The sequence below is a fragment of the Ambystoma mexicanum genome, chromosome 9, assembly GCF_040938575.1.
Source record: "Ambystoma mexicanum isolate Mex_15411 chromosome 9, UKY_AmexF1_1, whole genome shotgun sequence".
NCBI classification, from domain to species: domain Eukaryota; kingdom Metazoa; phylum Chordata; class Amphibia; order Caudata; family Ambystomatidae; genus Ambystoma; species Ambystoma mexicanum.
The window spans coordinates 1,318,045,341-1,318,060,057 of record NC_090931.1 but is presented as its reverse complement, the minus strand read 5'-3'; the positions used below and the strand labels follow the sequence as shown (position 1 = coordinate 1,318,060,057).

The 14,717-nt window shown below is 42.2% G+C and overlaps 1 protein-coding gene across 1 annotated transcript in view; it reads left to right on the top strand.

Moving 5' to 3' along the window:
* SLC15A2 (solute carrier family 15 member 2) overlaps positions 1-14,717 on the top strand; it is a 384,163-nt gene that overhangs the window by 285,316 nt on the left and 84,130 nt on the right. Inside the window, exon 16 of the mRNA XM_069616692.1 lies at positions 4,726-4,848. Within this exon, the coding sequence (XP_069472793.1) occupies positions 4,726-4,848 (123 nt within the window). The remainder of the gene's footprint in view (positions 1-4,725; positions 4,849-14,717) is intronic.

Below are 14,717 nucleotides of genomic sequence, written 5' to 3'. Positions count from 1 at the left end.
CCGCCTAACTAACTTGCTGGCAGTAATAGAATCGAAGTTGGCAGAAGATTTGTAGGCCAAACAAAAAAAAAAAAAAAACACAAGCAAATTCTATTAGTAGATCGGGTAGATGGGTGAGAACGAACATTTAACACAACTATATCAAATGGCATTATTATGACCTCTTGGTAATCACATAAAGTCCTGAACAGTAATCTTACTCCTTGAATGCTAATTGGATATTTATTGGATGTTGTCTCAGAACTCTTTTGATAGGGCTTATGTCTCTATTCCCTTTCAAATTGTATTTCTCAATTTTCTAGTTTTATCAATCAAATGGAAATTCGGTATTATCCTTTTCTTGCTAATTCAAAATGACGTCAAAGTTTGTTTGTTTGGATAAGCCTTCTTTTCTTTTAACTGTTAAGGTGCTATGATATGTCTTAAATTATTGGTGTTTAGAATTTTTATTCTTATGTTAAATCGATTTGTAAAGGTTTTTACTTCAATAAACCAAATACAAAAAAAAAAAAAAAAAAAACACCTATTATAACACTCAAGGTACTCGACGTGAGACTAGAGATCATTGGGCAACTGAGAGCTCACATCCATAACCATTACAATGTAATATTCAGACAAAATTGAGTGTTGTCAGTTGGAATTCTAGCGGCTATAGCCATCTAACCACCTCATTTAAAGATATGCCTGAACCCTACAAGAGACATGGCTAACTAAACCACCATTATGGAACAATTACGAATTGGCACTCATTCCAGCGGTGCCCACTGGAGGCAGACCGTCATCAGGCCTTCTTGTTGCTGTAAATATCATAGCAGGTTTTTCAACTGTACCATGGGCCTCCGTGGGAGCGCATACACAGTTAAAATTACTAATGTCGAGAAAGTCTTTGCTGTGATCAGCATATACCGAAATGTTGCTGGTATGTCTGATGAAACTTTTTTTGCTGGTCTTCTCGACATGCTTTATTATATCTCATTAGACAATATGATAACACACACCATCATATTGGGAGACCCAAATTTGGACTGTTTGAAGAATAAGCCTCAAAGCCAAGCAGTGCGTAAATGGATGTCACTCATGCATGATTGTAACTACCACCTTGTGAATGGTTCAGTCCTGGGTGACGTCCCAGCACACTACACATGGCATTGCGGCTTATCCACTAGCATAATCGACTACATTTATGTTGATTATAAATTGTTTCAAAGGATTGATTCTCTAACCATTAAAGACCACTCAAAGAGCGACCATAGTTTGCTGATCCTCCAGCTTGAATTGCACCCAATGCCAAAACAAAGCAAGGAGTACTATCATGGCAAATTAGGAGTCAATAGTTCACGCTCACGACTGAGATGGAACCCGAGGATATTGAACCGGTTTGAGCACTTGGTTGTTGATAACTCGGAAATAGTACACAAATATCAGTATACTGACTTGCTACACTCTTTTGCTCAAACAGTCACGATACCTCAGCGTAACATCGTAAAACATCCACATGCTTTTGATTCTAACATCCGACAAAAAAGAGCTGAATTCAGGATGATCAAAAGTCAAATCTTAGCCTCACTGTCGTAACCAAATGGAAAGAATTACAATCTGCTAAATGTAAATATAAATGGCTGCGTAGTCGGAAGTCAATTCTATACCATCAAGACAGCGAAGCCATGGCTCTCGCAATGCGTAATAAAAACTCTTCGGGAATGTGGTTCCTTTTAAATAATCATACTTGTCATCAGCAAGCAGATGCCCAATTAAATGGAGTGCCTGAACAAGCGTGGGGTAGTCATTTCACAACTTTATATGCTGAGCCACAGTATGCTGCTTGCTCCTACGAACCGGTCTCAACATCGACCTGGTTGTTGGAAGCTTCCTATGACACCATCTACACAATCATAGAGAAGATTAGCTCCTCGAGAGCAAAAGGTCCAGATGGGCTATCTAATCAGATGTTTAAAAGAAACCCACAGATATGGGCCCATATACTATCACGAATCTTCAAGGACATATTACTTACACGTAACATACCACTGTCATGGAAGACCTCCATAATCGTCCCTATATTTAAAAAAAGGCGATCATACTGTCCCTGCAAACTACCGTCCCATAGCACTTTTGGACGCTCCAGGGAAGATCTTTACCAGGCTGATGCTTCATGAATTTAACACCTGGACAGGGACTTGCAACCCAACAGTCGCAATCGACTCTAATCAGACTGGGTTTATGACTGGAATGGGAACAAATATAAACCTATTGACCCTCAATGCCATTAAGGCGCAATGTCAGGAGATCTAGCAGCAGGTCTTTTTTGCGTTTATTGATTTAAACGCAGCGTTTGACTCAGTCAGTCGCCTTTTACTAATGAACAAGTTAAAAAGAGATAATTGTCCTAATACCCTATATGACATAATTAATTCCTTACATTTTGCAACATCCATCCGCATTCGAATTACCTAGGACGGACTCCCACATTTCGGGGATTAAAGGAAGGATGCTCGCTAGCCTCGGCGGTCTTCAATTATTACATGCATGATGTCAAAGTTTCTTTGTCAAAGGTCATCTCTGACTCCCCCAAGTTGAACAACCACCAGATTCAATCACTCATGTATGCCGACGACTTGGTCCTAATTTCCAGGACACAGGCTGGGCTACAACGTTTACTTAATGCGTTCCAAGAATATGTACATTTAAATGAATTATCAATTAATCTAACCAAAACTCAAATTGTACAATATTCACCTAGACGCAGGGGGCCTCTAGCGTTTGTTTGGACCATTGGCTCTACACCGATTTGGGTAGTACCGAATTACTGCTATTTGGCAATGGTCTTTGAAGGGAAGTTGAGAGCGCAGGGTTAGTTGGAGCGAGTGGAGACTAAGCTAATCTCAGCCATATCGCAAGCCCGCATCATCATGTATAAATATGGTACATTTTTAATCCTGCCTGCGTGGCATTTCTGGACCAAATAAATTGTTCCAATACTACTGTATGGTTTGGAATCTATGCTGACTGAGTCCCCTTTCAAATTCAATCAGTGGGAAGCTAAATTCTGGCGCTCAGTGTTAAGACTTTCCCCAATGGATACCGATGGCATGGATGAGATGTGAGATGGGGTTGCTATCACTCCAGGCGCATTACAGCTGACGTCTGTGTTCCTTATTTAGAAAATGTCTGTTGTCTACAAAGCAAGATGTTCTGTTAAAAAGTCTTGCACAGTACTTGTTTACAGCCAAACACGTGTTTGTAAATAATTGGTTGGACAAAGTCTATCACATCCTAGTCAAAGCTGATATAGCTATTGATCTGTAGTTGTCCAATCCAGACAAAGCAAAACTAAAGATACATCAAAATGATTGGATCAACACCTGCGACCATTGTCTGACTTTTTGTGATGGTGACACAGTCCGATTTCCACCGAAAAAGGTGGGCATTTTGCCACCATACTTGACACGGTGCCTTCGCCTAAATACCGTAATGGCATACATCGACTCCGCTTTAATTTGTGGGTCACAACTGATATAAAAGCAAGGCGCAGGATTGTGAGTGCAGATCAAAATGTATGTCGTTTTTGCAATGATGATACTATTCCTGAGACTCTCACTCATGTGATCACAGAGTGTCCAATGTTAAGATCCCAAAGAGAAATTGCTTTCACAAGACATTGCAAATACTTTGGGAATATATCTCAAACTAAATGTTGGGCGGTCTTGTTGGGGTGCAACAACATGTCAATTCAAATTGCAGCTGTTAATTTTTTGCTCAGCTTAAAATTTGAAGGAAATGTGAAATTAACATCGTAACTGTCAATGGCAGGATGTAAGAACCATAATGCTAAAGTCTGGCAATAACCTAATCGATTATTTTATTGTACTTATTTTGGATTACAACACATGTATTTGACGTTGTATCTTTTTATTAATTGTGTTGCACTGTAGCAATGATGTCGAGAGTAGTGGTGTGAGTTAATTGTTACTGATAAATGAACTTTCTGTTATGATGAATTAATGTTATCTATTTTTAAGAAATGTTTATGTATTATGATAAGTTTTGTATGTATTTTTGAAAGGTGGATTGAATTCAGCCATACCAAATAAAAATAAATAAATAAATAAATAAATAAATACGAATCGTAAAACTGTGAAACAAGTTCCCCCTGAATGTTAGCCCTGTCTCTACCGCAACCTAGCTTCAGAAAGAGCTTCAAGAATGTTCTACTAAAGATACACTATGTGTTCTTCTGACGGAAAGATGTAGGGGGCACACTGTTACTACAAGGGGACACAATCTCCACTATACATTTCTGCAAAGGCAACAGCATTTGAAAATCAGCTGTAGACTGTAAGTTGGGGATTGAAATGTGTACATGCCTCATTCATTTGATGACTGTTACTGGTGGGCTTTCAATGCACATATATGACATAGGAGTACAATCCTTTAAGGAGGAGGCAGCACAATCTATTAAACATCATCTCAAAAATTGAAGGGGATTTTTTGCCTGATCTGAAATACTATAGATGATTTTTTGCCTGAGTCGAGTGATCCCCATTAAGGCCATGCATGGACGCTGGTAGGGATCAGCCGCTGTGCTATGGCTATCTTTGTACCTTTACATGAAGGCAACTACTACTATTAATGGGTCCATGAAGGCAACTACTACTATTAATGGGTCCATGAATTCAAGATTTAGAAGACAGTAAGGTAATACTTGACATATTTTCTTTTGCCCAGGAAACCAACATGCCTAAGCCTGTCACCGGGGAGTGTTTGATCCAAGTCCTGAATCTGGCAAAGGGAAGCGTGAAAGTTGAAGCTACAGGTTTGTCAATGGACCAGCCAACCCTTTCTGAAATGGTAAGTCCCTTTTTTATACCTTATCCCCAACATTCAGGAGCCTTTACTTTACAAAGGGTGCCACGACCACCACTGCACCAGCAAGAGGAAGCTTTCTAAAGACTCCTCCATATTGGCGTGGTGGCGGCAGTGGCACTCTTTGTAAATGGCATAAGTTTGGCACCCTGGGCGACTACCCATGTCGCCCAGGTTGAAGGCCGGCCCTGCTCCGACTGGTACATCCAAACTGACTTTCAGACCTCTGGATGCAGATCTTGAAAAGCACATTTAATTGTACATGCATACACAACACAATCTATCCTTTTACATCCAGATGAATGTGGCTGTGAACCATTGTGAAGTCATCTGATACTGTATCTCAAGCATTTTATTCACACGTGCCCTCCCACCAAACAATTCGATAGTTATGGTTTCAAGACACAAGCAAGGATATTGTCACTGGTCAATGCTCACTCTTTATCGCCAAGTAACCAGCATAATTAGACCTTACCTACCAAGCTATACCTATTCACGTCATACAACCTGAGAAATCGGAAATACCAGAATAGGTCATCACCTTACAAGCTATTATGATAGTGACATGATTGAGGCTGTGATCATGAGTCTGGCGTTGCTCAGTTGGAGCTGGCAACGCATAGCTTCCGCAGCATTGCCATATTTTGAGTTAACCGAGACCGGCAGTTCTCCTACTTCACCGCCAGTAACGTTGCAGTCCTCACATTGTCTGCTACTGTGCTCCCTGGCCAGAGCATTGCAACAACCACCAATATCTGTATTGGCATATATGTGTTTTTTACGTTGATAGCAGGGTTGCTTACCTTCTCAAAAGTGGTGGGAAAGCCCCAGAGGTCATACGGCACCTCAATTGTGGCACAAAGAAGTTTTGTGTTTTTTTGTGGTGTAATAAACCTGTCGCCTTGCAGGTAATTTGTATTATTGTCATTACATATATTGGCAGAGGAATACTCTTATTTTGACTTCATCAGATACTGTTGACCCCCTGCTGGAGCCGCATAAAAATGCATCACCTTGCTGTGGGACACTATCCTTGGCATTATTACTTTGGAAGACATTGGGACACTCTGGACACCTGTCAGACACCCTTGTTTTTGCCATGACCTACACAGAACCAGCAGAACCTGTACACCAGTGCCAGCAACACTTCCATCTTGCATGACGCCTCAGGAAACCAGACTGTCCCCAGCCTTCCCGGGATGGGGGCTGGGAAACATGGCACTTGAGGTACCCTTGCTACCTAGGATGCAGAAGCTCAGTGGGTAACGTGAGGACTGATAACCCCGCCCTTTCTTTTGGAATCTATAGGGGCCTTTGGTAATCTGTCACTTGTGAGAGCGGTGTACAATATGTCCGCCACAGTTGCAGCAGCAATGATGTCAGTATCCCTTGTGGAGGCCACCCTTGCAGAAGCCTCCACAGGATTCTGTCTGGCCACCGTGCGCTACTTCCTGGAGTGCAAAATGAGGGAGATCGCCTAAACTCTAGCAGGGATGCCTCATTTTCACCACTGCACTGTCAGGATGGGAGCAGGGAGCAATAAGCTCAAAATATGATGTAGTGTTAGCAGGCGGCAGTCTCATTATCTTCCATATAACAAGATCTAGGTCCTGCTGGAGCAATGCATAACTCAAAACTGGCACCTAAGTATAAAGAATTGCAAACCCAAGAACAGCTGGCTATGTGACATGCAGAATCTCCCTATTCTGGAAAGAGTCGCTGCTAGGCTTCAAAATAACCCCTTTAAACCACATGCAATTAAGTGTTCTTATTTACTGGTGCGAGTCAACAACCCTTTGATTGAAGATTTTTTTTGATATGTGCCATTGCATTGCTATAATCGTTATAGACCCAATAATGCTATTTCTTGTGTTCAGATGGTAGCAAATTAGGATGCGGTGGATGCAAGTTAGGTTCATGTCACACCTATACGTGAGAGAACATCTATTGTGGAACTTGGCTAATCATGAGGATTCACATCTCATTATGCTTGATCTGTCAGCTGCGCTCGGCACTCTTGGCCGTGAACTAATCCTGAATGAAGAGAGAGTCTGTGTGCTTTAGCTGGGGTGCCAGACCTGTCCTTAAAGTGGCTCTGTTGCTTTCCGTAGAAGAAACCCCATTCTGTTATTAGTTTGAATGGTCCTCACATTTTTCCAGCACTCCTGTGGAGTGCCACAGGGGTAAGCATTGCCTCCCTTGTTGAATCTCTTCCTCAAGCCTTTTCATGATTTACTTGGTCATCTGAAAATGGTCTACCACTGCTATGCCAATAACACCCAACTATTCCTCCGGCTGTTGGGAGATGTTGACCAGAATAACTCAGACCAAGATGCAATACAATTGTCTCAGTTTAAATGCCAGCAAACACAACTGATTGCCACTAATGCTCTGCATCATACGAGAAAGACGTAATAATAACATTCCTCACATCTGCTACCATCTTAACCCATACCAATTATTTCCAAAGTCGAACTTCTGGATGTCTCGTCGATCACCTATCTTGACATGTCCACCCAGTTTATTATTTGATCAGTAGTTGGTGCGGAATTGGATTTCAGTGATGGCCTTTGCATGGGGGTGCCTCAGTGTTTACTCCAGAAACCTCATCATTCCAAGACTCTGGAGCTTGTATTAGATGTAATTTCTCATTTCATGTCTCAAACCACACCCACCATTCCACTATTACACTCTGACCTATTCAAGCCGGGGTTACATTCAAAGTAGCCGCACTGGTCCATAAATGCATCTATTTCACTGTCCCTCCTTTACTGGTTGCTCAAGATGACCTCATACCAGATGCCAAGATGCCTGCCTTCTTTTAATCTCAGTTGCAGAGTGACCCCTGTATTTAATCTTCACTCTGTGGATGGTAAAAGTATGTCAATTCAGGGTGCAACCATCTGGAATGACCTCCCTGCACCCTACAAACAGACCCGAATATCGTGTGCTTTATTAAATGCCGGATGACAAATTTGTTCCATCGTTATCTCATTCTTTTAGTGAACCTCGCCCTGTATGATATGATATGATACGCAGTTATAACGCGCCTATACACAAGTGTTTCAAGGCGTGATAAGGCAAGGGAGGGGGAATAGAGGGAGGACACAGACACCAATATTACTAGGCCAAGTGACCTTGAGATCGTACAAGTGCAGGGGAAAGGGGAAGGGGAAAAGTGCAGAGGGGCAAAAGGGAGGGGGCAGTACAGTACATGGGATTGACAATAAATAGAATAAATAAGAGCAAACAAAATAAAAAGGGCAGCCAGCCAGGTACGTCATTTGGGGGTCTCCCTTGCGACCTCTAAACATTAAATATGTATATATGTGTGTGTGCAATGCAATGCAAGCTCCTGGGCTGTGGCCAGCACCATGTGGATCTTTAATTCTGGAGTGGCTACGTTTCTTGTTCAGGCCCCTTAAAAAAAGAAGAAAAATAAGAACAGGAGTGCCACAAGTCTAACACTTTCATCACTGACCCTAAATAAGAAAGAATAGGAATGCCAAAAAATGTGTCTTTCCGGAATTCTATACAATAACTGCAAGACTCATTAAAGGTTTATTTCAGGCACACTTCAGGGGGTGAGACACTGATTTAGTCTGTTCTTAAACGCCTCAACTCAGCCTTTCATCCTTCTGAGGTTGATAAATGGGTACCAACACAGGTTGGGTGATATTGGGTGTATATTTCTTCTATGTAAAGCGCTTAAGCATAAGTGCTATATAATAACACATCATTATCATTTGGTCATGGACGTCTGCTTGCATTCACAGTAATTTGGTAATATGGGCCTATACACACTGATCTTAATGATACATATGGCAATCCATTCTTGTTTGAAATGTACATCACATTATAGTGATTTCATAACCGTATTTTTCGTAGTGTACAGTGCTATGTGATGCCACTTCCTGTTTTGTCAACGGGTAAAAGGTCGTGTTCCATCGCTTCCCACGATATCACTTCGGGGTGGGGTCAAATGACATCACTTCCGGTGATGTCATGAGAGGTGAAGGGTCATGTGATGTCACTTCCGCTACATCTGGCATTTTGGTGAAATGACGTCCCTGCAGCCAGCTGGTGGCAAGTGTAAAGGTAAGTGCAGACATCAGGTGTCGAGTACTGGTAGGGGACTGTAGGGATACAGAAAACAGTCCCAGAGTACGAGGATTGCCAGAGAGGCAGTGCAGGTGTGCAACTGGTGGGAGAGGGGACCTGGGCCTGAGATCAGAGGGTAGCCAGGTGACGGGTGCAGTTTCATTTTCAGCCAGGAGTTCAGCAGGGGAGAGGAAGAGAGAAAGCAGAAGCAAAGAGGAAGGTCTTGAGGTACTTCCCGGAACCGGAGATGGTGCTCCTCAAGTTTCAGGGAGGCAGGGAGGCTGTTCCAGAATGAGACCCCAGCCGAAGAAAGAGATCTACCACAAACTTGTTGCTTAGAGAAGCAGAACTGATTGTATATGTTCACAAACGGTTTGGTCCACCTGTGCGGATTAGGACTTTTATGCCCTATCGTTTAAGCACTATGTAAGTGCCTTTAATGAAACATATCATGTAGTCAATGAGAAAGGCCCTGCTGACAGCTGCTGGTGCTACAGTCAAGGCTTCCAACTCGCCAGCTCCACCTTTAGCCTGGCGAATCCTAATCCCCTTGTATCCTAGTGTGTAACATCTTATTTATTTATTTATGCATTTATATAGCACACATACAGCCAGGGGCATCCCAGCACTGTTACTTGTGGCAGGCCTAGTTACATAGTTACAGGGAATGCAGTACATTGGCAGAGCATACTAGAGCAGAGCATAAGACAGCATACATTCAAGACAGGTACATACATTCTGACATCCTTCATAGATAAGGGGATTAGTACAGTTTTCAGTCAGTGAGTTTTTCGGGCGGGATTTAAGTGAAGAGTAATGTTTTGGTGGCTTTACAGAATGCTAGGTGGGAGACTTCTCCCCGCAGGGGTGGTGGTAGTGTGTTCCATTGCATAGGTAAGGGAAGCTAGCACCTCTGGCTTGGGCCCTCTTTACTCTGGGGACTGTGAGCAGGTTTGCGTATGGTGTTCTGGTCGAATCTTGTGGAGACTGATGGGTGGATTCTTTCAGAGAGGTGGATCAGTGTGGTGGATACACTTATGAGTGAGGGCAAGTGCTTTGAAGAGGATTCTTTCACTGACTGGGAGCCAATGTGCCTGTATCCTGGTGGCTGTGATGTGCTCCTTTTTAGGGATTCGTGTGGCTGCACGCAGAGCGTTATTTTGTATTATTTGTAGTTTGTCCATGTTTTTGGTGGAGGTCCCTAAAAACAGTGCCTTGCAGTAGTCTAATCTTGATCCTGTGATAGCTCTGGCAATGGTGATGCAATTGTCCTTGGACAGGAAGGGTCTGGCTGCTATCATGAGTTTGGCATGGTATGCCGCTGATGAGGCAATGGCATGGACTTGCCTCGACATTGTTAGGTTGGAGTCAAAATAGACACCCTGTGTTTTTAATGAGTTAGCTACATGGATTCTGATGCTGTCGATCATAAAGTGGCTGAATTTGGGGTTAAGGTTCTTGAGAGTTTCCTTGGAACCAACCATTAGTAGTTCAGTCTTGTATGAGTTAAGGCAGAGCCCACTGGCTGCCATTCAGGCTTGGATCATGTTGTAAATGTTGTTCAGTGTCTTGGAGTCGGTGTCGTTGTCCCCAGTTAGTGTGAGGAGGATCTGGGTATCGTCGGCATAGTTGGTGTATGAGATATCCAGAGAGTCAAGAATGAGGAAGAGGGGTCGTGTGAAGATGTTGTAGAGGGTGGGTGAGATGCACGATCCTTGTGGGACACCACATAGGATGATAGTAGGTGAGGCAGAAGTCATGTCGGAGAGTACTTGCATGGTCCTGCCTTGCAGGAAGGAGGTGATCCATGTGGTGGCTAGAGGAGAGAATTTAGCTGTGGTGGAAAGGTGGTGGCATAAGACCTTATGGTCTACAAGGTCGAATGCTGCTGATAAGTCCAGGAGAAGGAGTGGAGCGGGTTTCCCTGAGTCTCTTGCGTCGTCCATTTGGTTTTCTAAGTTAAGTAGCGCTGTCTCAGTCCCATGCCCCGGGTGGAAGCCTGACTGACACAGCCCAAGGAGTTGGTTCTCCTCAATAAATTGTTGTACCTGCAAGTAGGCCGCTTTGTCCAGACTCTCAAAGAGAAAGGGGACCATAGTAATGGGCCGGTAGTTGTTAGGTGCGGAGGGATCAAGGGTAGGTTTTTTGATGAGGGGGCGGACCAAAGCGTCCTTCTGAGGGTTCCAATTCCTTCTAAGGGTTCAAATCTTTTGCTCTACACTGTTGACACTGGATCCAGCCCCTTGTAATGCTTGCAGGTTTAGGAGGCTTCAATACTTGTGCAGATGGTACTTATTACACTGAAAATATGACGTATTATCTTGATTAAAAGTATGTGTCGCATTCAGCTGAACTTTGGCAGTCTAAGACAGACTTCGCCCAAGAATGCTCAACTTTGAAAATTTTCAGATTTTCTAGCTAGGTTTAGTATTATATGCTTATCTTTTCAATTCCTTGCACGTGATGAGCAGCAAACAATTAAACTCAGAACCACAGAAAGAATGTAGAACTGGATTTCTGATAAGTGTAAAAGCTTTGAACAGCTTGGACAATTCTTGTTGGGGCTCCAAAAACCATCTATGGTCTTGGTTTTATGCATATTGTCTCTTGACACAAACTAAAGCACAACAAAGCAATCATCTTGGTCCTTCAAGCACATGCAGGAATGTCATAGTAGTGAATCTCCTGCAATTGAATTGTGAATTCTTAGGCAGTGAGGCAAGAAGTTTGATTTAGTCTCCATTTGAAAAAAATAAAATACACTTCAAATAGATAATTGTCTCACTCATTAATGATCATTTGCCATGCAATTGTAATATATCTATTTCCATCATTGCACAAGGAAGTCTGCAATATCTGAAGGGGCCTTGCCCATCGTTTTCTTATCAATTTAGTACAGTTCTGGAGTTTGTTACATGTCGGCAGACATCCATCTGCATTTGATCAAATTTCCAATGCTAAAAACATCCTTCAAAAGCAATTTTTTAAACCACCTAAAAATGTGTTTGTAACACCATACAAGTTGCCTACTCTCCTTTTCCCCAACCAAATTGACTTCGATTTCCTATATCAGCAGCTGGAAGCTCTCTTACCTTAGAGGTAGTAGGAGACCAAATATTGCTGGGGATGGTGTTTTGGCCATGTATTAGGAGGAATGTATTGTAAGAGGATAAAATATCTCATACTTTGTGTACAAAGGATATTGAAAGTCAACTCAGAGTTATGTGCTCTTACAATTATTTATAAACTGTTGTTTTATAATGCACCACAGACAAGGCCATGTTAGAGCAGAGAATTGTAAGGGAACTATAACTACATAAATCCACAATGATTTGCAATATCCTTACTAGCTGATACTTTATGTGTGCTTATTTGTATTCCATTATGTTTAAAGTGCAGCAATGCCATATACACAGCTTCAAGTAGTGAACATACATTAACAAATATAAGATAGAACATGGAACATACCATGAAAAAGGTAAAAATCAAATAATATTAAAAGCAGACTGTTAAATCAAGGGAAATTGACCAGACGAAAATTAGGTCATCTGTAATAAAAGAAAAATTGAACATTTCCTTTAAAAAGAGTCAAAGTGAGCAATGGCTCATAAACATCTAGGTATGGGATTCAACTTTAATATTGCAGCAACCTGCAGGGATCTCCCCCCTCAGGTGTACTTTACAATACCTGGTGATTTGCAGTTCACCATCCGACACAGATCACACATGTCTGGTAGGTATTAGACATACCGTTAAATTAGTTAAATAGATTGCAGCGATACCATGGACCATCTTCCGAATTATTATTATTGTATTTCTAGAGCACGGTCCTAGCTTTGTGAAGCAATGGAGCACTTTACAAGTTGTAGGGGGGAGTACACCGCGAGGGAAGCAGATTACAAAGGGATCAATAAAACAGAGCAGTTTGGGGTGGACAGTTAAGCAGCAAGGGATCTACAAGAAACCACGGGAGGTAGACGCAATAGAGCTGCTCGGTGGTGTCTATCCTTTAAACATAGCAGCTTTTCTCAAACACCCAGCAAAGCAGTCTCCATACCCCAGGCATAGAACAGATTGAACATGTGCAAGCAGGTACATTTCTCCAAATGATTTTGGAGTTGAGCAGAATTTTCTCGCTCAAATATCTCTGCTATGAAATGTAGAATGAATATGGGCCTACGATTAGCTGGGTCTAGAGGATCCTGGTGAAACATGTTTTAAAAAGAAGTCCACGGAGCTTGTTTAAGGGGTAACAGATAGTACCCTCTACGAAGTGAGATATTAATCAAAATAGCATGATCTTGCAGTGAGAAAGGAAGACATTCATTTTAAGAGTTTGCTATCAATGAAAGTGGCTGTGCATCAGAAGGATTCAAAGACATATATTGGTTAAAAAATATCAGACTCTTATGATGATGAAAACGCCACAACAGAAGGCCTGATAACATTATTAAAAGAAACATGAGTACAATTATCAGCAATATCATAATGGATGTTTTGTACTTTTTTAAATGTAAAAGCCACCTAACAGACCACACATCTCTTGCAATAGGTGATATTTTATTAGATGCAAGTTTTTTTGCAGAATGCTCTCTATTTGTGTTGTACGTAACACTTGGCTGTTATTATTGTAAGTGATACAGTTAGCAAAACAAGTTCTCTTTTGCAGCAGGATAGCTTTCTTATCGAAGTTTTTTGCAAGCAAAATAAACAGCCTCTTCGACACTTTTTCCTCCATAGTCATTCCAATGCACTATCTTGTTCTTTTAATAAAAGCAAACTATATGAAAGGCATTATGCTTGTGCAAAGGACTGGCAGTTTTTCAGATAATAAGGGAGTTAAATGATCATGAATCGTTTTACTATTTTCCATAAATTGGGATAGGGTGTCACAGTGATATTTGAAAGGCTTTATTACTGTAAAAATATGTTAATGTTAACGGTATTTGTACCGTGCACCGCCACCACTGGAGTGGTCCCAGGCGCACTGGCAGATCAGAAAGAGGAAGCGTGGGGGTTAGTAGGGTGTAGTGGGAATAGGAGAGTGAGAGCCGTGATGTCCTGTTGGCAGCTTTAGTTCGGTTTTCACTGTTCGCTGAGCTTGAGTGCGGTTATCGGGTCAGTGAGAGTTTCCATGTGCTGTTGATACGGGTTATGTGTTGTTTGTCTGTTGTTGCAGTGTGGTGTAGTACATGTGGATTGCTGTGCGGAGAGGTAGTTGTTTGGGTTTCTGTGTGAGAAGTGTATGATGAAAGTTGAGGTTTTCTAGTTGGGGGTAGTGGGTTTTTTCTTACCTCTTAGTCTTTGCACTTTTTTTGGCTCCACATCTATGTTTATACTGTGAGTTTGGTATTGTAGTTCGCCCGTAGCTGGCATGTATGACTGGCGTGGTAGATTGGCTCTGTGCAACTTTATTGGTTTGTGTACCTGGTTGAAGCAGGCGTGTTCGCCTCCCCTGGTGTTGGCATTGTTTAGTTTAGAGGATTCTGGTCCCATCCTGCCAATTCCTGTGTTGATGGTCCTTACCTGCGTATGTTCCCCTTACCTGCGTATGTTTCCTCTGTGGACTAGTGGTATGTGGACCCTGCTCTCCTGGTCCCTCCTTGTCCATTCACAAGTGGGACCTAACCTACCAATGTTTCCTCTTTGGTATAATGGTATGCAGTAATGGCATCCTCCCCCTGCCCTCTGGTTATGGACGATAAGTTGGGAAGTTAGGTAGGATGGGCTCCCTCTCTGGGATTCCTGTTTCC